At 39.3% G+C, this 25,144-nt stretch overlaps 1 protein-coding gene across 3 annotated transcripts in view; it reads left to right on the top strand.

The window, feature by feature from the left end:
• NAALADL2 (N-acetylated alpha-linked acidic dipeptidase like 2) overlaps positions 1–25,144 on the top strand; it is a 901,057-nt gene that overhangs the window by 186,566 nt on the left and 689,347 nt on the right. For all 3 annotated transcript variants that reach the window (XM_084639864.1, XM_084639867.1, XM_084639865.1), the window contains exon 3: positions 11,048–11,139. Coding sequence is in view for 1 of the 3 variants with exons in the window: in XM_084639867.1 (XP_084495993.1) it covers positions 11,093–11,139 (47 nt within the window). In the remaining 2 variants the exon portion in view is untranslated. The remainder of the gene's footprint in view (positions 1–11,047; positions 11,140–25,144) is intronic.

Here is a 25,144-nt window from a genome sequence, read left to right as displayed (position 1 = left end):
CCTGCTAAACCCAGGGTTGTGAGTTCAATCCCTGAGGGGGCCATTTAGGGATCGGGGCAAAAATTGGGGATTGGTCCTGCTTTGAGCAGAGGGTTGGACTAGATGACCTCCTGAGGTCCCTTCCAACCCTGATATTCTATGATTCTATGAAATTGCATATATAAAAAAGCACACTCAAAGGAGGATCCACACAGAGCCCTTAATTGCTTCTCTGAAGCTTACAAAAGCCTAGGGCTAACTCTGAACATTGGCAAAACAAATGTTCTCCACCAGTCAGTCCCCAGTCAATCATCACACCCAGCATGGAAAATCTACATCGACAAACAAGAGCTAGAAAATGTAGAATACTTTGCCTATCTTGGCAGCCATTTCTCACAGAGGGCAGACATAGACGTTGAGATTCAACACACAATTCGCCGTGCCAATCTTGCTTTTGGCAGACTGTCTCGCCGGGTGTTCAACAGTCACAACATCAGAACACATACTAGACTTTTAGTTTATAAAGCAGTGGTAATACCAGCTCCCCTCTACGGCTGTGAGACTTGGGTGACCTATAGAAAACACCTGAAAAACCTGGAACACCAGCACTTTCTTCGGAAGATCCTCATCATAAAGTGGGAGGATCATTGCACTAATGTCAATGCCCTCACAGAGGCCCACATCTTCAGTGATGAGGCCCTGACTATCCAGCACCAGCTGAGTTGTAGTGGGCACTGGGTGCACATGCCTGATGCATGCTTACCAAAACAACTGCTGTATGCCCAACTCGCCAAAGGAGAAAGGCAACGGGAAGGCTAAAAGAAATGCTTTAAAGACACCTACAAGATAAACATCAAGAGATGTGGCATCGACACCACACACTGGGAGACAGCAGCCCAGGATAGGGATAACTGGCAAAGACTTGTCAGAGAGGGAACGTCCACTTCAGAGGAAAAACGCCTTGCCCTGGTTGCAGAAAAATGCCAGAAAAGAAAGGAAAGACAACTGTTACACGTTACACAGCAATCAAGTGCAACCCTGTCTTCCAATACCACCTGCAGTGTCTGCCAACAAGCCTGTGGCTCAAGGATCAGACTCCTAAGCCACCTAATGATCTGTGAAAAATATAACCTGTGAAAGAGATCATCCTCGACCTTGAGGGATCGCCGATGATGATATAAAAGAGTCAAATACAACTCACATTTTAAATGTTGTGGTTCCAAATAATAGCTCTTTATAAACCACTTCTTAAAAAAGACTCCTTTAAAAGAAAACAGTTGATCTGACTGTGCAGTATACATAGAGCTAATTGAGAGAAAAAGTAATTCTGCAGCTCAGTTCATCTGCATATTCTCTTCTGCGAGCTCATAGACTTTAAGGGGCTGTTAATATTGTTCCATACAGAATAAACTTCTCTACCACATTAAAAGGAAATTATGCAGCATCGAGTCACTAGTTCCTTGCATCTCATAAACACCCCACACAGCACCCAGTTACATGGTACTACATGGTTTCATGGTTAACATGGTTTCTACAGCACCCAGTTACATGGTGTGTGTGTGTGGAATAGTGTGTGTTAGTTAAGGAAAACGTGTGGTAAAGCCTCCGCTGCTTCATTTTACAGAGTGTGAAACTGAATGCAGTTTAAGTTGAACAAGTAAAACTTTATTAAACCCTATGGATTGCCCTCTGACTCCTGATCATGATACAACCATTCCCCCATATACCTGTTGTCATCAATCAGTTTTTGTGCAGTCTTGCTTTCCTGTGTGCTGTACAGTAAAAGAGAACACGAGGAGTCCTTATTTAGCGAGAGTTTAGATCTATATTGGATCCAGTAAAAATCCATGAGAAACACGGATAACTGTAGTGTCTAACTAGTGGTGGGAGAATACTTGAAAAAGCTTTCATGACTATATACAGAAATCACTTAGGTTGTATTTGCTCTTCCTTTCTATTTGCTTTCCATAAGAATTCTAGCAAATAAGTTTAAATGACAGGCATGATTGTGGCACAAGTGAATTTTAAGTAGAACTGGTTGAAAAGAAGGGGGGGGGAATCAAAAAAAACTTGAATTAGTTTTCATTCTACAGATTTTAAAAAGGAATGAGTTTTCATTGATTCAAAAATCTTCAAAAATAATTTTATTGAAAATATTTCTTCTAATTTTTGTTCATTTTTTGTTTTTCCCTTTCTGCACCACTTTTTTCTCCCATTTTTCCTTTGCCCTTTCCTACAAAACAAAAGAAAAATTCAATTTCCATTTTGATCTAACAATACAAAATTTAAAAAAAATCTGAAAATTTAATTGCAAATTTGCAGATTTTTTACAAAAAAATCTAGGAAAAAAGTCAAATTTCACCACAATCTTTTGTTTCAAAAAAATTAACCAGCTCTAGTTTTTAGTCAATATTGCAAATTATTTAGTTGAAAGTATTTGCGCTGGAAATCTGATCCTAAAAGGTATGCTTATCCAATCAGCGGAAAGATACATACCATGTGGCCTATGTGCCGAGTCAAAACTGAATTAATTACAAATATTGATGGACTACTTGCTACTGACAAAAGATTATTAACATGATAATTATATTTTGAATAATGGAAACATTTGAGAAAATCATGTTCTGTTCATGGAAAATGCATAGATACATAAAGGGGCATGTCATAAATATAAAGGAAAGGGTAAACCCCTTTAAAATCCCTCCTGGCCAGAGGAAAAATCCTCTCACCTGTAAAGGGTTAAGAAGCTAAAGGTAACCTTGCTGGCACCTGACCAAAATGACCAATGAGGAGACAAGATACTTTAAAGAGCTGGGAGGAGGGAGAGAAACAAAAGGTCTGTGTCTGTCTGTATGCTGCTTTTGCCGGGGATAGAACAGGAATGGACTCTTAAAACTTTTAGTAAGTAATCTAGCTAGGTATGTGTTAGATTATGATTTCTTTAAATGGCTGTGAAAAGAACTGTGCTGAATAGAATGACTATTTCTGTCTGTGTATCTTTTTTGTAACTTAAGGTTTTGCCTAGAGGGATTCTCTATGTTTTGAATCTAATTACCGTGTAAGGTATCTACCATCCTGATTTTACAGAGGTGATTCCTTTACTTCTATTAAAATTCTTCTTGTAAGAAAACTGAATGCTTTTTCATTGTTCTCAGATCCAAGGGCTTGGGTCTGTGGTCACCTATGCAAATTGGTGAGGATTTTTACCAAACCTTTCCCAGGAAGTGGGGTGCAATCGTTGGGAGGATTTTGGGGGGAAAGATGTGTCCAAACTACATTTCCCAGTAAACCCAGTTAGGGTTTGGTGGTGGCAGTGGAGATCTAGGGACAAAGGATAAAATTAATTTGTACCTTGGGGAAGTTTTAACCCAAGCTGGTAAAAGTAAGCTTAGGAGGTTTTCATGCAGGTCCCCACATCTGTACCCTGGAGTTCAGAGTGGGGGAGGAACCTTGACAGGGCACCCAACGCATTGTGTATTAGTTACCCTTCTCTCCCTCTACATTTTAGAGTGGACAGAGGAGGGAACTGTTTCAAAGTTTTTGTTAAGCATCACTAGCATTAGAGTTCAAAACTATCTCGAATATTAATTAAAAATATTTTAAACATTCAAATGACCAAGTGCCAAATGACTTCTCTCAACCTATTTCCCTCTGGTTAAAATGACAGGAGGTGCATACACATGTGGATCATATTCCCCTGTAGATGTATATACATTTAGTTTTAAAGGACTCAGATACTTTTTGGGAAGCTTTCTTTGAAGCCCCCAGGATAGGATTAAGGACTGGAGTATCTTCTTTCAAATACATTTTTGTTTGAAGCAGGCTTGAAGAGGCAGGGTGAATTTTTTTCAATTTGGAATGCATTCAATGCCTGCCATATTTTGGGAGCTATTTGGTCACTTGGTGTGTAGTGGAGATTCTTGGTATTTAAATGTTTGGGATTTTCACAGTTAAATTCAGTGAGTTTAAAAAGTGATCTTTACATGGCTAGAGAGCACAATCAGTGTTGACTCCACAATGGTAGGACCACTGCCTTGGAGAGGGCAGAGCAGCTAACTATTGCCAAGGGGGTGAGGAGAGATGGCATGGATTTAAGGAGGCATTCCCACTGCTGACATCCCGATAATAGGTTGTCTCTGAGACCTGGCCCCATTTATTTGGGGAAAGGCTCCTAGCGGTGCCGTATCAGACCCACTGTTTTGCATGGAGTGAATCAACTAATTTTCTACTGTATTTGGGCTGTTCAGGGGGATCTCCATATTGCCTATAAGGAGCTTCTTCTAGCAGCATTTGTCTGTGTTGTGTTGATAAGTTGGCTATGCTTTGTACCAGTTTAAACAACAAACTGGTCTGCTTACTGTTGTTAACTGCAGTCTCTTGAAGGACATGAGTAAGGGCAAGGTGTGAGGTTAGCTTGACTTTTTCCAGATCTGTTGAGCTCAGTGGAATAGGAGGAGAAGAGCAAATCTCAAAGATATTACTGGGTCCACATTTCAGGAGTACTTGCATGAAATTCTAAGGCCTGTGTCATGGAGGAGTAGGGTTGGGCATTTGACTGGTCTGAAAATAATTGATCAAATGTCAAATAAAGTAAAAAAAAAACCCAAATATTTTAAAGCAGTAATTTATTAGAATAGTAACAAAAAAGAATAAGACTTTATGGTCTCTAAAAGGCTGAACCTTAGACACTTAAGCCTAATTACAAAAACCAAGTTTTACTTAATCAAGTTATTTTAACTCAGAAAAACATGAAACACAATGAAATGAAGTTTAAAAAAGAAATAATTGTTAAAAAAGTAATAATAATGTTAGGTGAGCATTTAAATGTGAATGCCGTTCGAGACTGAACAGTTAGCAAAGGTAAGAAAAATGAAATTAAACAGAAATAAAACAAACACATTGCAACTATAAAGGATAACAGTCATTTTTAAAGGCACTTACTCTGGGTAGGCAGCAGGCCAACTTTTTCAGCATATTTCTTTATCAGCTTTAAGTGCTTTACCTATGTCTTTGTTGCCATCATGAAATTCATCCGTATCTCCTTTTTCCTCTTCAGCTGATGAATATTGTGTCCATTCTTCATCTGCCACTTTCTCCTTTAATCTTAAATTGTGATACATGGCCACCAGTTTCCCAGCGGTGGAGTTAGAGGTCTTCAGTCTATTTCTGGTTTCTGAATGGGTGATTCCCCAAACCGACCAGTTTTGTTCCACGCATGCAGTAGGACACAGAAGTGTTAAAAGAATTTCTGCCAATGTACCTGGAGTGCAAGGAGAACACAACCCTTTCCACCATGACAAAGGAGCAAACTGATTTGATTCAGCTGCTGGGATTGCATTCCACATTGTTTTACTACTGAATGGGCTGCTTCTTGCTTTATTATGTGCGTCATCTGTCAAAATTGTTTGTTTCTATATCCTTTAAAATTTGCAAGAGCCACTATAAAGTAACAAGCTAATTGAATTCGTCATCAGAAATGTCTTGGCCTTGGAAGCATGGATCAAGAAGGCAGGCAACAATATGTGCAGGAGTGATCTCTTGATTTCCTCCTCTCTCCCCCCCACAATAATATTTTGTCAATTATCTTTTTCTATTCAGCTTTTGTAAGTGGACTGCATTCAGTAGTCTCACAAATATGTTTTCCTTTATGTTCAGGAACTTGTTCTTGGCATCAGACCAGACAATACAGAACTATTATTTCCATATTCTGAATTGACTGAGGTATGGGCTCAACAGTGAGATGAATTTTGACTTTTGAATCCAAAAGACATTGTCATCGACAATGTCATTGTGGATCACTCAGGGGCAACATCTGGCCATCTCCTCTTCAACAGCAGCTGATTGATAAGCCTTCTTGCATATTTGAAGATCTTTGAGACATTTAATAGAAGAAGATGCACATTGACTACAACAAAGCTTACTCATTGTGGATTAAATTAACTGCTGTACTAAAAGATGTTGAAAAATGGTTGCTGGTACTTGTTTGTTTTTGAAAAACTTGACAACGCTTTTCCCCTTTGACACATGTGAAGAGAAAGTTGTTAGATCTTCAACATCACCACAGAAAAGGTGTTGTATGGGCCTGCAAAATTTGGGTTTGCTGCCTGAGCAAACCCATTATGTTCTCATGCACTTCCTGCTGCTCCTCCTGGTCCTTTTCCCACTATGCAGGAGGCCACGATAAGCTCAGCTCACAGCCCAAGAAATGTGGCATTGCACATCTGAAAGTTCTGCTGTCCTTGCTTGTTGTCCCAAAGCTACATTATGATGCAATCCCACCAGTCTGTGCTAGTTTCTTGCATATTGCGGCGCTGGTCCATGAATGCCAGCAGCAACCTGGCATTGTTTTTCACTATGTCTGTCAGTGTGCAGTTAGCGTGCTCCACATCGTCCGCATCCCAGTCCTGATTGTAGCAGTACTCCTTTAAACTGTGCAAATACTGGAGAATCACATATCCTGTATTAGCAATACACAAGAGAATTGTGCTCAGCTCTTCAGGCTCCATGCTTCTGTCAGGGAGATAGAGAACACTGAAAAGTGCAGCGCTGGACTGTGGAAGTTTTAAAAATTGCACAGAAATTATGGGATCTGTAAAGTATTATGTGATGCAGAAGGTGGCATAGTGGGGATTAGCATCTTTCATTAAGGATCCCTTAAACTTTCCTTAAGATTAATTAAATATGTGTGAGGGACTTCTGAGGTTACGTAGAGCTGTCCCCATTTTTAAAATGGAGAAACTGAAACAGATCAAGTGACTTACCCAAGTACAGAATGGGTCCACGGCACAACTAAAGTGAGAATAGAACCTTACCCTGTTTGCAGTCAAAGAAATGGTGAACTTTACAATTAACCTTCCATCCTGTTAATTCTTTTAGTTCCAATGTAAATTTTAGCTCTCTGATCCTTCAGGCACTTAAGCATATGCATATATTTACTGATACAAGTATTTCTATTGACCTAAGCAAGATTACTTACACAAGCAAAGTTGTACACATGGTTAACCTTTGCAGAATGGGGGTTTAATTTATTTTGATTTATTTGTCATAGGCTGTTTGGACCTAATTGTTTTCTATTTCTACTGAGTGGATGTATTCAGGAAAATTATTTAGAACAGCGGTTCTAAAACTATGGGTTGGGACCCCAAAGTGGGTTGCAACCCTGTTTTAATGGCGTCGCCAGGGCTGGCATTAGACTTGCTGGGTCCCAAGGCCGAAGCCTGAGCCGGACCACCCAGGGCCAAAAGCCGAAGCCCGAACCTCACCGCCTGGCCCTGAGTTTTGGAGCTCAGGTTACAGGCCCCCCCCTGGGACTAAAGCCCTTGGGCTTTGGTTTTGCGCCCGGCCCCCCATCCCCCGCCGCCCCAATGGCGGGACTTGGGTGGGTTCAGGCTTCAGTCCTCTCTCCTGGGGTCATGTAGTAATTTTTGTTGTCAGAAGATGGTCGTGGTACAATGAAGTTTGAGAACCCTTGATTTAGAACATACTCATATTTAATAGTTGGTTAGTATTCATTTTCTTACAGAAATATGTATCATAACTGACTAGCACCATAACTTAGTGCTGACTAGCACCATAACATAACAATCTCCTTTGATGCGTGTATGTAAGCTCCATTACCGTTAATGCCTTTTTGGAATGCCTGTCTCAGATTTCTAATATTGACTATTAATGTCCAAACCCCTAACCTCTTATGAGATATTTATAATGTGGCTCTCTCTAGGGCTTAGCTGTAAGGTGGATTTAATCTTATAATTCATCTTTTAAGCAATAAAACTGTAAGACAGATAAACTGCTTTGCTAAAGTGAAGCTTTTATCTGAGCAAACATACCTATTGATGGCCCAGTGAAAGGGCTGTTTTGGTATCAGGCCCAATAAGTAATGAGTGTAATATGCACCATTACAGACATTATCATTTCAAAGTCTCTTATTTTTTAAGAAAAAAAGTACAATATATGTTTGTGGCTGTCAAGGAATTATTTTTTCCCCAAATGAAATATCATTTGCTTCATCATTTTAAACTTCTGCTGCTTTGATATTCATTGTCACCTTAATTATCTTTCTGTCTGTACTTTGAAGGGCAAAATATGGCTTAACTGTGGAGCTAATGCTGTTTTCTTTCTCTTTGAAGGCAGCAGTGTTTTGTTTTATTGTCTGGCTTGCCAGGCTGAGTCCCTTGTAGAGAAGATGCACTGTGACTGATGGGCTGCTTGGCTTTCTGCTGCTGCATTTGACTGCTTCATCTTTGGCTTTTTCTGTGCAAAGCAAATGATGCACTAGCTGAGGAGAAAGGATGGACTATTGGTTAGGGGCTGGGCTGGGACTCTATAGCCCTAAATTCAATTCCATGTTCCACTCCAGACTTCCTGTGTGGTTTGGTTAAGTCACTTAATTTCTCTGTGCCTCAATCCCCCAGCTGTAAAATGCCCTACCTCACAATGGGGTGCCTGGGGGGCTGCTAAATTTGGCAGTTGGTGTTCCTATGAACCTTACATCTTTGGTTCTTTTATTTAAAACCAAGTTTCCGTTTGACTTTTTAAATACAGTCCTAGCATATCTAGAGAGCTTCGTCCTTTTCTATTCTCTTTTTTTCCAATGGGCAGAGTATTTGATTCTAGTGTGAATGCTAAACATAGTCATTATGTTCAGTCAATACAATTGTACAAATTCTACAATTTTCATGGGCCCACATTGCGGTCATACTGTTTTATTGTATTATTTATTTCTTTTACTTGGTGATGTTTGAAGCCTTTGCCATTAAAATTGAGCATTTCTGATGGTTTTATGGATTCCTAATGTGAACTTCAATGGCAGACCTTGGAAGGAGGCGATACTGCCCTTCTTTCTATTACAGCCTTTTCGTTAGTGGCATGCTACTGTGTTTTCAGTGGATTACAATAAGCATCTCTCAGTTACTATTGATTCTTCTTTCTAATTTAATGCATATTACACTGCCAGTGATTGTGTAGCAGCAGAGTATCTGTAGTATTTATTATCTGTAATATCTTCGTATTAGTTTACAGTTAGTACATCAGTACCAAGATCCTGCAGGACAAATAGCAGCTCTGTTTAAGTTTGCACCAACTTGCCTTCTCATTACTGAGTGAGACATCTTGCTTTTGTGTGTGATGTTTGTGAGAAACGAATAAATAAATGCTCTTGTATTTCACACAGAGGGCGGGTATTGTTTTTTATTTCAATACACTGATCGTGACAAGGTTGGCCAGCGGAGGAGTATGGAATCCCACATTCCAGAGAACTGGAACGTGGGGGGAGAATTTTTGAGATACAGATGACAGATTGCATTTATAATTAATTTTAAGTTTGAATGTGTGAAATATTAGTTAGAGAACAAATGTTTAGTATTCAGAGCTGGCTGTGGAATTGGAGTGAGAGTTGTAATGCTGGCGTGCTAGATTATATAAGAAATGCTCTTTTTAGCAAAACAACACTTAATAATAAAGAACTAATCCATCAAAAGGGATTGTAATGTTTTATACCCGATAGTTGGTCTATGAAATAAATATAGACAGTTTGGTCTGACGTGAGAACATCTGGATGTCCATACAGCTTTGGTTTCCTCTCTCATGTATTAAACAAGTCTAATCCTGCTTGTAGAGGAAAATGGGTTCTACATTAGATTTTTGTGAACAAAATGTGGGTTGTTTGTTTTTTGGTGAGCAGGGAGGTCTTGATCCTACAAATCCATATGTGATATGCAGCAGGGGAATGCAAAGTTGTTGTGGTCCAGCACAAATGAAAGGGAATGCTATTAATCATGTGAGATTAAGTGGAAGGCATGGTCCTCTGCTTGGAGTGATAGGAAGTTTCAAGTGCCCAGTGTACCTTCTCCCCAACCTGGAAGTTTGTAGTGTAAGAAAATGCAGTGCATGGCAGTGAATTGGCATGGACATAAATGCAATCCACCTCATCCTCAAAATTCCCCTCCAGCCTTGCTCTTCCTACTAGACCAGAATAACTTGGTAGTCACACATCAGCACAGTCATTAATGCAAGATTGCGGTCCCTGTGCTTTCTGTCCTAGTCATAATGCTTAGAAATGTAATGCTGCACATCTGTGCTGTGCAGATCAAACTATTAGTCTGGGTTTGACTCTTTGAAAGCACCAAGACTGTATACAGTGCATAAGCTTAATAATAATGCTGATATAGCACTTTGAATCCATAGATCTCAGAGTACATTACAAAGGAAGATAAGTAGTATTATCTTTATTTCACTGATGGGGAAAGCAAGGCACGGAGAGATTGCCCAGCTTTCTTTAGCAGGTTAATAACAGAGGTAGGAGTGGAACCTACCTCTTTGCCTCTTAACCTAGGGTCCTATTTGTTAGATCATGCTCGATAGAAGGTTTTTGTTTGTTTTCTTGTTTTAATAAAAATTAGCTCTAAATTCTTCAGGTACAGTGAAACCTCTTCATTTGTTTAAATGCAAACCATTTGAAAAGTAGTAACAAAGCCTTGATAAAAATATCTTGTGTGGGGTTTTGGATATCAATGAAACAGCATCTTTTGTTTATGTTTCTAAATACTACTGTATAATGGTAACTAGATTCATGGATTCCACGGCCAGAATGGACATTGGTGATCTTCTAGTCTGACCTCCTGTATAACACAGGCCATCAAACTTCCCCAAAATAATTCCTAGAGCAGATCTTAAAATAAATAAATAAAAAGCCAAGCTTGATTTAAAAATTGCCATGTTGGAGAATCCACCACAACCCTTGGTAAAGTGTTCAAGTGGTAAATGCATGCCTTGTTTCCAGTCTGAACCTGTCTTGCTTCAACTTCCAGCCATTGGATCTTGTAATACCTTTTCTCTGATAGATATAAGAGCCCATTATCAAATAGTTGTTCTCCATATAGTTACTAATAGACTATTATCAAGTCACCTCATAACCTTCTCTTTGTTAAGCTAAATACATCTAGTATGTTGTCATCACTATAAGGCACGTTTTTAATCCTTTCATCATTCCCAGGGCTGTTACCTGAACCGTCTCCAATTTCTTGGATTTCCTTATGAAATGTAATGGAATGATTTCTTTCTTTTGCAGCGGATTAATCTAGAGATCTGCACTCAAGACTAGAAATATGCCTTCATGAAAAAGTGTCTGCAAACAGTGACCCTTGCTGTCTTGGCTTTAAGGTATGTGAAACAACTTGTTATACTGGGTGTCGCATCTAACTTTTTATTTTATGGTAACTATTTACTTTCACTTTGTGGAGAGAGTTTTGCCATTGTGCTAAGGAGAAAAATATATATGAAAGACAGATCACTGGAATTGAATGAGAAGTTTGCATTATTAAGGCAGCAGATGATAAATAATTTAAAACCATGTTGCAATTGCAATTTTCCCAAGCTTCTGAAATATAGAATAATTGAAATGTAGGACTGGAAGGGACATTGATAGGTCATCTAGTCCATACCCCCTTACAATGAGGCAGGACTAAGCATTGTCTAGATCATCCCTGACAGATGTTTGTCTAACCTGTTCTTAAAAACCTCTAGTGACAGGAATTCCACAACCTCCCTAGTGAATTTCTTCCAGTGCTTAACTACCCTGACAGAAAGTTTTTCCTAATGTCTAATCTAAATCTCCTTTGCTGCAATTTAAGCCTATTACTTCTTGACCTGTCTTCAGTGGTTAAGGAAAAAAAATTATCACCCTCCTCTTTATAATGACCTTTTAACATACTTGAAGATTATCACGTCCCCCCTCAGTCTTCTCTTCTTCAAACTCAAGAAACCCAGTGTTTTAGATTTTTCCTTGTAAGTCGTTTTCTATACTCTTAATCATTTATTTTACCCTCCGCTAAACTTTTCCTATTTGTCCACCTCTTTCCCAAAGTGAGGTGTCCAGAACTGGAACCAATACTCCAGTTGAGGCCTTATCAGAGCTCAGTAGAATGGAAGAATTACTTTCTGTGTCCTGCTTACAACACTGAAACAGTGTTGCTATGTTCTTAAAAATGAAACAAACAAAAACACAACCACCCCAAACTGCTTTATCTTTTAAGTATGTGTAAAACAAAGTAAGCGTTATGTTTGTTTTTATGGTGCAAAGTGTTAAAAATAAGGATAACAATTAAATGTCTTCAGGGAATGCAGGCTCTATCATGTTGTACGTTTTATAGTTCATTTTTTCTGCCATTATTCACTCTCATTTCTCACATCTAGTACACTAGCCCTAAAACACTGTGAGTTGAGTCAGCATCTTTGCATTCTGTCCCAATCCTCATAATTATTGCTTAGTTTGCTATATGTTTTATGGCAAAGTGTCAGTGCACAAGGGAAATCATCATGAAAGTGTATCACTTAATAACTTTGCAAGCTCTTTCTTACTTAGCTATACTCTATAGGTAACTCAATGTTACATATACTGAGTGCTGACCTTAAGCATAATTTAATTTGCTGTGTGTCTCTCTCTCACTCTCTTTCAAATCATGCAAAATGAGTATTCTTAAATTTGTAAAGCCTTTGGATCTCAGTAGCATGGCATGCATGGGAATTGAAGATTAGGGGAGGCAAGAATCCAATTCTAATTTCCAAGTTAAATTTTGTTAACCTTTCCCCAAACTTTAAACAGCTGAATATTAATATGTGGGCTGTTCTCCCTAATTCTCAGATTTACTGTGGGCGCCATTCATTCCCTATTAGTAACAGATTTTGGATCGTGCCTCAGAACTGGGATCCGGATGACAGTTCAAATTTTGAACATCCCAAAAATTCAAAATATCTGATATTAGGAATGGCAATGTACAAAAACCTGTAGGAGAACACTTCAACCTTGCTGGACACACAATAGCAGATTTAAAGGTAGCCATCCTGCAGCAAAAAAGCTTCAGGACCAGACTTCAAAGAGAAACCGCTGAGTTTCAGTTCATTTGCAAATTTGACACCATCAGCTCAGGATTAAATAAAGACTGTGACTGGCTAGCCAATTACAAAAGTGGTTTCTCCTCCCTTGGTGTTCACACCTCAACTGCTAGAAGAGGGCCTCATCCTCCCTGATTGAACTAACCTCGTTATCCCTAGCCTGATTCTTGCTTGCATATTTATACCTGCCTTTGGAAATTTCCACTACATGCATCCGACGAAGTGGGTATTCACCCACAAAAGCTAATACGTCTGTTAGTCTATAAGGTGCCACAGGACTCTTTGCCACTTTTACAGATCCAGGCTAATCCGGCTACCCCTCTGATGCTTAAGTTAGTTAAAAAATTTACAGTTAATATGCAGAGGTTGGCACTTAAAACACTGCAGTTAATGACAGATATAGTATCTGAGCTCTCTGGGAAATACCACAGTTATTCATACATTACAGGTAAGTAACTGCTGGGGAATATCTTATTTTTAGTGAGCACTGTATTTACCTAAATTGCGGTCATTGGATGAAGGTGTATAAAAAGATCATTTTAAAAAGCTTCAATAAATTGCTGATAAAGGGAGTTGGAAGGAACTTATAATGGTGAAACCATGTGACACTGGAACTTTCACTAAAATAGAATGAGGGAATTATTGTGGTTGCTATTTAAATATTCATCATTTGCCCAGAGTAGTAGCTGAGATGCAGCAGTTTCCCCTTTAATGGGAAACAGCTGCAGTATCTCCGATTTAAGAGTATAGAAATTGTGACTAGTCGTCCACTGTACGTGCCTTCAATTGTCTGATGTAACAAAATAAATGTAGATAAAATTGTACACATGAAATCTATATTTCCATGCTGTAGGTTCTTAGTGGAAAAAATAACAAAAGTCCTATAACTGGATTCTGGAAACAAAAAGAGAATCTCTACTTTGGCTTTTAACGTATCAAGGTTGGAATAGCAGGCAGGAACAGTCTTCCTGTTTCTTTTCCTTGGAATCCGAATGTGGGCTCTTGGACCATCCATCCTTTAATGTTGACCCTGGGGTCACACACACTACACTCTGTAGCTCGTAAAGATGTTCCTGTTGTTGCATGCACAGACGTGAGCAGAAGCCAGTTTTATGACAAGGATGGCCATGTGCATGCCCGTATCTAAAAGCAAGTTGGAGTTGTGCATTGGCTAAGGTATATACAGTGATAAAATCAGATGTTTTTCATAGAACTGTAGAAGTGGAGAAGTTCTCTTTTCATCTAGTTCCTCTCTTTCCAGTGTAGGGTTGTTTCCCTGCAATATATATATCTTGCATCACCTGTTTTCTCCCTATCCAGGACATCTTAAATTTTATGGAAGATATTGTAAAATACCCAGGAGCCCTATTTAAAGAAGCACAGTAAACTTCAAGCACAATGTGCTTGTACTGTGTTTTTTCCGAGAAATTCTTTACATAAAATGAAAGGGTTGTGTGCACGTTTCTTTCTCCTGCAACTGCTCAGTACAGAACTTGGAATAATTCAAATAATTGAATCTAATAACACATGCTTTAGAGGTATTCTAAAGGATTGTTATTAACACTGACTTTTAACAGAACCCGTTCTACAGCAATTATATGAATTGTGTGGTTTGACTGAGGAACTTTAGACATTAACATTCAAATGATGATACTTTTGATCACAAAGTAAGTAATCTTATTTCACATTATTGTTATCTTTGTACTTTTTTTTTAAAGTAGGCGTTATGGCTGTTACCATAAACCTAACAATATTATCACAGTTGCCTGGCAACTGGGGAAGATCTGTTGAAGGCCCCAAAGAATAAACAGAAGATTCAGCAACAGTTTGGGTCATCTCTAGAGCTGTTGAAGACTTACTTGTGCATAGGATTCTAATATCTGAATGTGTAATGGTAGATGAGTTAGATTCATATGTTACCCATCTTTCTTTGCATGCTCTTCTGTAAAAGCAAGGAGAATGATAGAAAATCCAGTGTTGATTTAAAGAAAGAGGCAGCATGCTGTGAACCCCCAGTCTGTATTCTTTAAGGGTGCTTTGCTTTAAGGCTGATACGCACATTCAGTAAGAGATATTACATTGCTAGACCTGCCATGGAATATCATTAGATTTTTGAGAATTCTGTGTATTTGGTAGTGGGATGATAAGGATCAGTATTACATAGCAAACTCAGGAAACATCTGGTTTTAGAAGTTAGTGAAGCATGGGGTAAGCATGCTTTGAACTGTGATCTCTGCAGTAGCCTCTTCAAGCTGGAGTCATTACTGGCTTAGTCCAAGACCACTCTGTGAATTACCACCAATTAGCTAAATGCCTAATAACGATAAACTGAGACTTCTGGATCTTAAATAGAATGAATTCTCTGGGACTCAAAACATGGTGCTGTAGGTAAAATATAATTTTTTAATCTACTATATTTCCCATGTTTTAGTCATACCATCTCAGGCTGTGAATTCATCCAGTCCCTGATTTTGTGGAACAAGGAATACAAGAGACTTGACTGGCTTAAACTATCAGAGTTGCTCTTTCAGTGAGAACTTGTTTTGAACAGTGGGGGTTAGTATTAGCCCGAGAAGTGGCTTTCCCTTCTAGTTTGTTAATTTTGTGTGTTCTTTGGTTCATTAGGGAGATGTAATATGGTCTGTGGCTGTTGATGGCTTTTCTTTGTAAATAGAAGATACATTGGTGGTTAGCTCTAGATTTGGCTCACACTGCCAAACATGGGAGATTTGGCTCACACTGCCAGACAAGGGTGATTTCCACGGCTGTCCATAGACCAGATGGCACCGCAGCAGAAGAGTGTCCCACCCTCCATTTGTTAAAATTTTGAATGCCTTATTTTTAATGGCATTTGTAGCCCATTTCATGACTTTGAGCGATTTGCATGCATGATTTATCCCTGTCATATAAAACGATACATTTGCACATTAGGATCTGTAAATCTGCATTTACTCATGCTAACAACAAAAACAGCACCCCAAGCCTGGTGCCCCCGAAGCCTCCTAAATCTGGCCCTGGCGATTTCCATTGCAAGTCGGATTAAATGTAATAGTCTGTAAGGCTACATATTGAGTTTATTCCTATTTATTTCTATCCCACAAGGAGATTGTCTTTAATTATATAACTCAGTGTACTCGGGGAAGCACATGAATGGCTTATGAGTGCAGATTGCTATGTGTAGGATGTACCTTGTATATAGCTGATATTTGTAGACTGAAGAAATAGTATAATTTCTCACTCTTCTGTACGCACATTTCAGTTGTTTTTCTAGAAAGACATTGTGTCCTAATAGTTAGACCAAGGGTCGGAGGGTCACAGGTTCTGTTCCTGACTGTTCCACTGTCTTGCTGTGTGTGACCCAGTTAACCTTTCTGTGCCTCCCTTTTAACACCGGTCAAAAGGGGATAATTATACATATCCACATTGGTGAAGCACTTTGGGATTCTTTTATTAAAGTTGTGATGCAAGTGCAACATCCTGTGGTTGTTTGCCTAAAAAAAAAGTAGATTGACCTCCTGAAAGAGATTTCCGTTCTTCCAGGAGTAAAATGAGATGGTCCCATAAGATTCGAGGCCTATGGTTTTAAATGTACTTTGAGAAGTTCCTTATGGGAATGGTGAAGTAAACTGACTTATTGGAAACCTTTATTAATAAACAGCAGATGATATTTTACAAAGTGATTCTACATAAGGAGGATACCGAGACAACTGCAGATGGAACTGATCAGCTAATTCTGATGAAAGCAAAGACAGACCTGATAAAATTGGAAAAAATAAAAAACAAATATATCATTATTCATCTACTTCCATGAAGCATTGTACTCCTATATGCTTCCAATCTATAGTCAGAGTGACTATTGAAGAAGCTGATAATGTGTGTACTCTCGGTAATGAAATTAAATTTAATAGTAAAAGTTTAAAGAACTGTGTATAGGTAAGGTACAGAATACAAAATTGTATCTACTGATGCATGAAATAGCAGAGAGGCCCAACATCAGTGTTAGAGTAAATGTTATAATCATTTTTAACATATTCAGTAAATACAGTGAATAAAATTCTACTTATAAGATCTTATATCTATAAAGAATTGTCAATCTTTCTTTTAAAAACTTACAAACTTATCTTTCCCCCATCACCCCGCCCCTTGACTTCTGTGGTATTGTTGCCAAAGTTAAAGACTGGGCTTTATATGTCTGAGCCATTGAGAATAATATGCTCTTTCCATTTCCCCCCCCCCCCATTTCCCAGTATAATTTTGAACACTTGGTACCACTTCATTACTTTGTTTACTTGTGGTCCCCCATCTGTCTGTATCCACCTGTTGTCTCTCAGTGGGATGGGATGTTGATGGGAAGCTTTTCAGTGTGAGGACAGTCTCTTTGTTTCTAAATAGTGCCTAACACGAGGCCCTGATTGGGGCCTCTTGGGGTTACTGCCAGGCATATAATAATAATAGCTATTGAAAATCCATATAAATAATGAAGAAATTAGCATGCTTATAATCTGTCAGATCATGCTTGCACTGAAGTAAGAAAGGGGAATTACACAACTGACTTTATTGGGAGCAGGATTGGGTCCACAGATTGTAGTTACATTTTAATCTGAATCTCACATCAGTAAGAACAATTCATAGGTTCATAGATTCATAGATATTTAGGTCAGAAGGGACCATTATGATCATCTAGTCTGACCTCCTGCACAACACAGGTCACAGAATTTCACCCACCACTCCTACAAAAAAAACCTCATACCTATATCTGTGCTATTGAAGTCCTCCAATCGTAGTTTAAAGACTTCAAGGAGCAGAGAATCCTCCAGCAAGTGCCCTGTGCCCCATGCTACAGAGGAAGGCGAAAAACCTCCAGGGCTTCTTCCAATCTGCCCTGGAGGAAAATTCCTTCCCGACCCCAAATATGGCGATCAGCTAAACCCTGAGCATATGGGCAAGGTTCATCAGCCAGATACTACAGAAAATTCTTTCCTAGGTAACTCGGATCTCACCCCGTCTAATAGCCCATCACAGGCCATTGGGCCTATTTATGAATATTTAATTACCAAACCATGTTATCCCATCATACCGTCTCCTCCATAAACTTATCGAGTTTAATCTTAAAGCCAGATAGATCTTTTGCCCCCACTGCTTCCCTTGGAAGGCTATTCCAAAACTTCACTCCTCTGATGGTTAAAAACCTTAGTCTAATTTCTAGTCTAAATTTCCTAGTGGCCAGTTTATATCCATTTGTTCTTGTGTCCACATTGGTACTGAGCTTAAATAATTCCTCTCCCTCTCTGGTATTTATCCCTCTGATATATTTATAGAGAGCAATCATATCTCCCCTCAACCTTCTTTTAGTTAGGCTAAACAAGCCAAGCTCCCTGAGTCTCCTTTCATAAGACAAGTTTTCCATTCCTCAGATCATCCTTGTAGCCCTTCTCTGTACCTGTTCCAGTTTGAATTCATCCTTCTTAAACATGGGAGACCAGAACTGCAAACAGTATTCCAGGTGAGGTCTCACCAGTGCCTTGTATAACGGTACTAAAACCTCCTTATCCCTACTGGAAATACCTCTCCTGCTGCATCCTGTCAAGGTTCCTCCCCCACTCTGAACTCTAGGGTACAGATGTGGGGACCTGCATGAAAAACCTCCTAAGCTTATCTTTACCAGCTTAGGTCAAAACTTCCCCAAGGTACAAAATATTCCACCAGTTGTCCTTGGATTGGCCGCTACCACCACCAAACTAATACTGGTTACTGGGGAAGAGCTGTTTTGACGCCTCTTTTTTCCCCCCAAAATACTTCCCAAAACCTTGCACCCCACTTCCTGGACAAGGTTTGGTAAAAAGCCTCACCAATTTGCCTAGGTGACTACAGACCCAGACCCTTGGATCTTAAGAACAATGAACAATCCTCCCAACACTTGCACCCCGCCTTTCCTGGGAAATGTTGGATAAAAAGCCTCACCAATTTGCATAGGTGACCACAGACCAAAAGCCCTTGGATCTGAGAACAATGAAAAAAGCATTCAGTTTTCTTACAAGAAGACTTTTAATAAAACTAGAAGTAAATAGAAATAAAGAAATCCCCCCTGTAAAATCAGGATGGTAGATATCTTACAGGGTAATTAGATTAAAAAACATAGAGAACCCCTCTAGGCAAAACCTTAAGTTACAAAAAAGATACACAGACAGAAATAGTTATTCTATTCAGCACAATTCTTTTCTCAGCCATTTAAAGAAATCATAATCTAACACATACCTAGCTAGATTACTTACTAAAAGTTCTAAGACTCCATTCCTGGTCTATCCCTGGCAGAAACCAGCATATAGACAGACACACAGACCCTTTGTTTCTCTCCCTCCTCCCAGCTTTTGAAAGTATCTTGTCTCCTCATTGGTCATTTTGGTCAGGTGCCAGCGAGGTTACCTTTAGCTTCTTAACCCTTTACAGGTGAGAGGAGCTTTCCCCTGGCCAGGAGGGATTTCAAAGGGGTTTACCCTTCACTTTATATTTATGACACATCCCAAGACCGCATTAGCTTTTTTCACAGCGATATCACATTGGCGGCTCATAGTCATCCTATGATCAACCAATACTCCAAGGTCCTTTTCCTCCTCCGTTACTTCTAATTGATGCGTCCCTAGCTTATAACTAAAATTCTTGTTATTAATCCCTAAATGCATGACCTTACACTTCTCACTATTAAATTTCATCCTATTACTATTACTTCAGTTTACAAGGTCATCCAGATCCTCCTGTGGGGTATCCCTGTCCTTCTCTAAATTGGCAATACCTCCCAGCTTTGTATCATCCGCAAACTTTATTAGCACACTCCCACTTTTTGTGCCAAGGTCAGTAATAGAAAGATTAAATAAGATAGGTCCCAAAACTAATCCTTGAGGAACTCCACTGGTAACCTCCCTCCAGCCTGATAGTTCACCTTTCAGTAGGACCCGTTGTAACCAATTCCTTATCCACCTTTCAATTTTCCTATTGATCCCCATCTTATCCAATTTAACTAATAATTCCCCATGTGGCCTTACTAAAATCTAGGTAAATTAGATCCACTGCGTTTCCTTTGTCTAAAAAATCTGTTACTTTCTCAAAGAAGGAGATCAGGTTGGTTTGGCACGATCTACCTTTTGTAAAACCATGTTGTATTTTGTCCCATTTACCATTGACTTCAATGTCCTTAATTACCTTCTCCTTCAAAATTTTTTTCGAAGACCTTGCATACTACAGATGTCAAACTAACAGGCCTATAATTACCCGGATCACTTTTTTTCCCTTTCTTAAAAATAGGAACTATGTTAGCAATTCTCCAATCATACGGTACGACCCCTGAGTTTACAGATTCATTAAAAATTCTTGCTAATGGGCTTGCAATTTCTTGTGCCAATTCCTTTAATATTCTTGGATGAAGATTATCTCGGCCCCCTGATTTAGTCCCATTAACCTGTTTGAGTTTCGCTTCTACCTCAGATATGGTGATGTCTACCTCCATATCCTCATTCCCATTTGTCATGCTACCATTATCCCTAAGATCCTCTTTAGTCTTATTAAAGACTGAGGCAAAGTATTTGTTTAGATATTGGGCCATGCCTAGATTATCCTTGACCTCCACTCCATCCTCAGTGTTTAGCGGTCCCACTTTTTCTTTCTTTGTTTTTCTTCTTATTTAGATGACTATAGAACCTTTTACTATTGGTTTTAATTCCCTTTGCAAGGTCCAACTCTACTTGACTTTTAGCCTGTCTCACTTTATCCCAACATGTTCTGACCTCAATAAGGTAGCTTTCCTTGCTGATCCCTCCCTTCTTCCACTCCCTATATGCTTTCTGCTTTTTCTTAATCACCTCTCTGAGATGCTTGCTCATCCAGCTTGGTCTACAACTCCTGCCTATGATTTTTTTCCCCTTACTTGGGATGCAGGCTTCCGATAGCTTCTGCAGCTTTGATTTAAAATAATCCCAGGCCTCCTCTAACTTTAGATCCATAAATTCTTCAGTCCAATCCACTTCCCTAACTAATTTCCTTAATTTTTGAAAGTCAGCCCTTTTGAAATCAAAAACCCTAGCTGCAGATTTATTTTTATTAATCCTTCTGTTCAGTTTGAACTGAATTAGCTCATGATCACTTGAGCCAAGATTATCCCCTACAACCATTTCTTGAGCCAAGATTATCCCCTACAACCATCTATGAGGTCCTCACGACTTCCCAAAACCAATCTAAAATGGCATCCCCTCTAGTCGGTTCAGCAACTACTTGCTGAAGGAATCCATCAGCTTTCGCATCTAGGAAAATCTGAGCCCTATTATTATTACTAGCACTCGTCCTCCAGTCTATATCTGGGAAGTTAAAGTCTCCCATGATCACACAGTTTCCATTAGTATTTACTTTATCCATATCCAAATTAGATCCTGGTGGCCTATAGCACACCCCAAGCACTATCCCAGGGGAGGCTCTAGTAGTTTTCTTCCCCAATTTAATTTTTGCCCAGATGGACTCAGTCATATCCATTTCATCGCTTCTTATTTCTTTACATTCTGTCTCATCATTGATATACAGTGCTACTCCACCACCTTTACCTTTATTTCGGTCTTTCCTAAACAGCACAGACCCTTCAATACCCGTAGTCCAGTCATGACGACTATTCCACCGTGTTTCTGTTATCCCTATAATATCTGGTTTCACTTCCTGCACCAGTAGCTCTAGTTCCTCCATTTTGTTACCTAGGCTCCTCGCATGGGTGTACAAACTTCTTAATTTTTGCTGTTTGGCCTCACTCACATTCTGTACCCTATTAGGCACGGTCATTTTACTACCAGTATAACCTATTAGACTTGTATCTACACTGCCCTTCCTCCTACCCACGGCTGTATCCACTCTTACTTCATTTTCTTCCTCTCAATGCTAAATTCTGGCGTGGAGATTACCTGGACATCTCCCAACCATCTCCCCCTAATTCCTAGTTTCACTGAACTGCTCCTGTCTCCATTCTTTTGTTAATTCTGGCAGTTCAGCTATTAACACAGAAACTCCCATAGTGCTTAGAACACATCAGGAGACCAGTCCCAGGTGGAAAGATGGGCGGTTTGTGGGGGAAATGTTTCAATGAAAACTATTAAGAAAGCAGTTAATGTTTCCAAGGTATCACTATGTAATGAGAGATCACTGGATATTCTGGAAAAGACAGATACAAATTCGTTTTATCTATGTTTAACAACACTTTCCCATTCACTTACAGTTATCACATATAAGAGCTAAAATACAAGATCCAACATTTCCAGAAGTGTTTCCCAATTTTATGTTGTCTATGAGCTGAAACTACTCTGGAAATTGGGTGCAAGGTGCATCTGTTTGGGCACAAAAAATTAGTATACAGCCAGATTTTTCAGACATGTTTACTTTGTTAACATTAAAGTGTTTAAAGTGTCTGAATTGCAATGCATACTTCATTAGTACTGGTGATGCACCTGAGCTTCAAAATTTGGACCCAAAGTTTGAAAGTTTTGGTTTGGCCTGCTATATAAATGGGGGAAGAGGTTCAGTGTTTGGATCTGAATTTAAGACCAATACACTTGGATTGTATTTTGTATAGTGCTTGTCCCAGCAGCGGATTCTACTGCAATACAAATAATAAATAGTAATAATGAAGATTGAGTATTCTCAGGGATTTGGACATATTGGGTAAAATTCTCAAAAAGTGCCTAAGACCAAGATCCTCAAGGTAGGTGCCCAACTCCCATTAACTTCCGTGGAAGTTAGGCACCTCAAATTGCTTTGAGGATTAGGGTCTTAAGTATCAAGATCACTTTTGAAAATGGGACTTAGGCATCTAAGTCTCTTAAAGAAAATTTTACCCATCTTCCACTAAAAATCCAGTTAGACTATTGTTAGATCATCTCATCTTCTATTTATTTGTACTACTGTAGCACCCAGAGACCCAATGCTAGACATTGTACCTGTACTAATAAATATGAATACAGTCTGTATCCCAAAGAGTTTACATTTTCATTTAAGACAAGATGCAGCAAATATCCTCACAAGCAATAGGAGGCTGGTTAGAGAATGAGGCTAATAGTAATAAGATAAATTACATAGTCTAGCTGTGTACATAATTAATTATCTGAATTAAAGAAAAAAAAACCCCAACATCTCCCTGACTGCCCCTCAGTCCAGTCATTATTGTTTGGATGTAGGGTTTGTGTTTGTGATGGGTCTCGAGGAGAGATTTGAAGGAGATGGAGGTAGCACCTTCATGAATCAATAGTAGTAATAAGAGAAATAAACTTACTCAATGTTCATGGACATTTGGGCCCAAATTTTTGGTTTGAACCCACATTAGTCATTAGTATGCTTTATACCAACTGAATGCACTATACAGCACTACTTGTATCTGTATTGTAGCGAGACTCCCTGCAGTGGTAAACAATGTAACATTTTTCTCACTGCATCACAAAACATATTCTGTTCAAAAGCACTAAAAACCAGAGCGAGACTGTTTCCAAAGGAACATCAGCACAATTGTCCAAAGGATAACAACCTCTTGTGCAGAAATTCAGTTACTAATTACATTTTTATACCTTGTAGCAAACTAGAAAGTTTGTCTGTTAGGTAACTGAAAACTATATAGCATTTTTAATGGGACTCTATGGTAATTGAACAAGAAACTGGCTGCTGTCATCATTTCTTAATCCTAATTTTGTTGCTCAGGAATATAATAGAATGGTACTTCTCTAATGTGTACAACCTAGTGGTCTCCTGTTATCAAAAATATTTGTGGAACTGGCATTGTGTCCTTGGAAACTGCTATAAGGCTTTCATTGGCTGTTCTTTTATGAAACTGAACTCGACTATTTTGACTCAGTATTGTGTGAATGAGAGTCCTACCTTCATGGCATATAAACACAGAAGGCAGGATTTTCAGACGTGCATAAGGGATTTAGGCGCATCAGATTTGTCCTCCTAAATCCTTTAGGCAATTTTGAAAATCTCCCTCAAGCATGTAGTAGAACTGGCTTGCGAGGTGCAATGCAGGAAACCCGCATGATTCTAGAGTAACAGGTGTTTGTGTGGGTATTCTCCATTGAGTCTGAGGGAGGAGCTCTGGGGAAGCAGCACCGAACCTCCTATGGTGCTGATCCATCCCAGTGGGCTGGAATTGCCAACTGCTGTCTCTGTGCTAGGGATTCCCATTCACCGGATTTGTGAAGCATCGATCCAGAGGCTCCATTCCACTCCATATGCTTTTCTTACATTGGCCTTTTTGGAGCCAACATGTTCATCATTCAGGAGTACAAAGGAGTGGCCCCTTCCAAAAAGGTGGTACATTTCACCCATGTGGAACTCAGTTATGGTCGAGTGGAAAGTGCAGTTCTAGTGATTTTAAAAAAATCCACTTTTATCCAGCAGTGTTTGACTTGGCTACAGGCTTCAGTGGGAGTTTAGACTGAGCAAGGATGGCAGGATTTGACAAACAGTGAAATTGACTGAGTAGCAGGGGTGTGAAGATACAACTTTGTGGTTAATGAGGCATAGTTTGTCCTGTCCTGTTTTGGTATGTATATGTCAATCTTTTATGTTCTGTTGTAACGTTTATAGGACAGTAAACCAGGCCACTCAAACGGATTTTTGATCTTCTGAGGGTCGGTTTTTTCCTTTTTTTTTTTTTTTTTTTGGTGACTCAGGAATAAAATCTTTGAGCTCAGCAGTTGGCAAACACAGGGCTGCTCTGACATAAACCAACTACAAGTGATGCAAACAATGTCAGAGATTGGTGACAGCATGATGGAACATATGGCCATGCTTTTTTTCTCTAGCTATGCTGGCAGCTGGGAAAAAGGGTGGTGTGAGAGCTGATATGGTATCTCTACACTATGGGAAGAGCACACTTGTGTTGGGTGATCCTCCCCAGGACGGTTACACCTGAGGTGTGGCACAAAGTAGCTATGCCACATCTGAGAATCTGACCCAGAGCAGTCAAAAGGTGTATCTGAGACTGCACAATGCAGCAGGAGCAAAACCGTAGCTAGAACTAAAGGGGTTCCTGGTTCCTAGTATCATGCTCAGTTCACTGGATTGTGTTACTTCTCTATATTATAGCACTACAGTACTACATGATGCTATAACAGCTATACAGAGAGACAAGAGTTAAAAATACTCATACAAGACAAAGCCTTTCCATTGGCATGTCTGGTAACTCTCCAACTAATGTGGCAATTTCCTCAAAGTGTCTGCATATAACTAGTATGTTTTATTTGCAAGTCACAGCTGG

Source organism: Lepidochelys olivacea (genome assembly GCF_965140295.1).
Source record: "Lepidochelys olivacea isolate rLepOli2 genome assembly, chromosome: 9".
NCBI lineage: Eukaryota > Metazoa > Chordata > Testudines > Cheloniidae > Lepidochelys > Lepidochelys olivacea.
The sequence above is the reverse complement of the archived record's forward strand: the minus strand, read 5'-3'. Positions and strand labels throughout refer to the sequence as shown.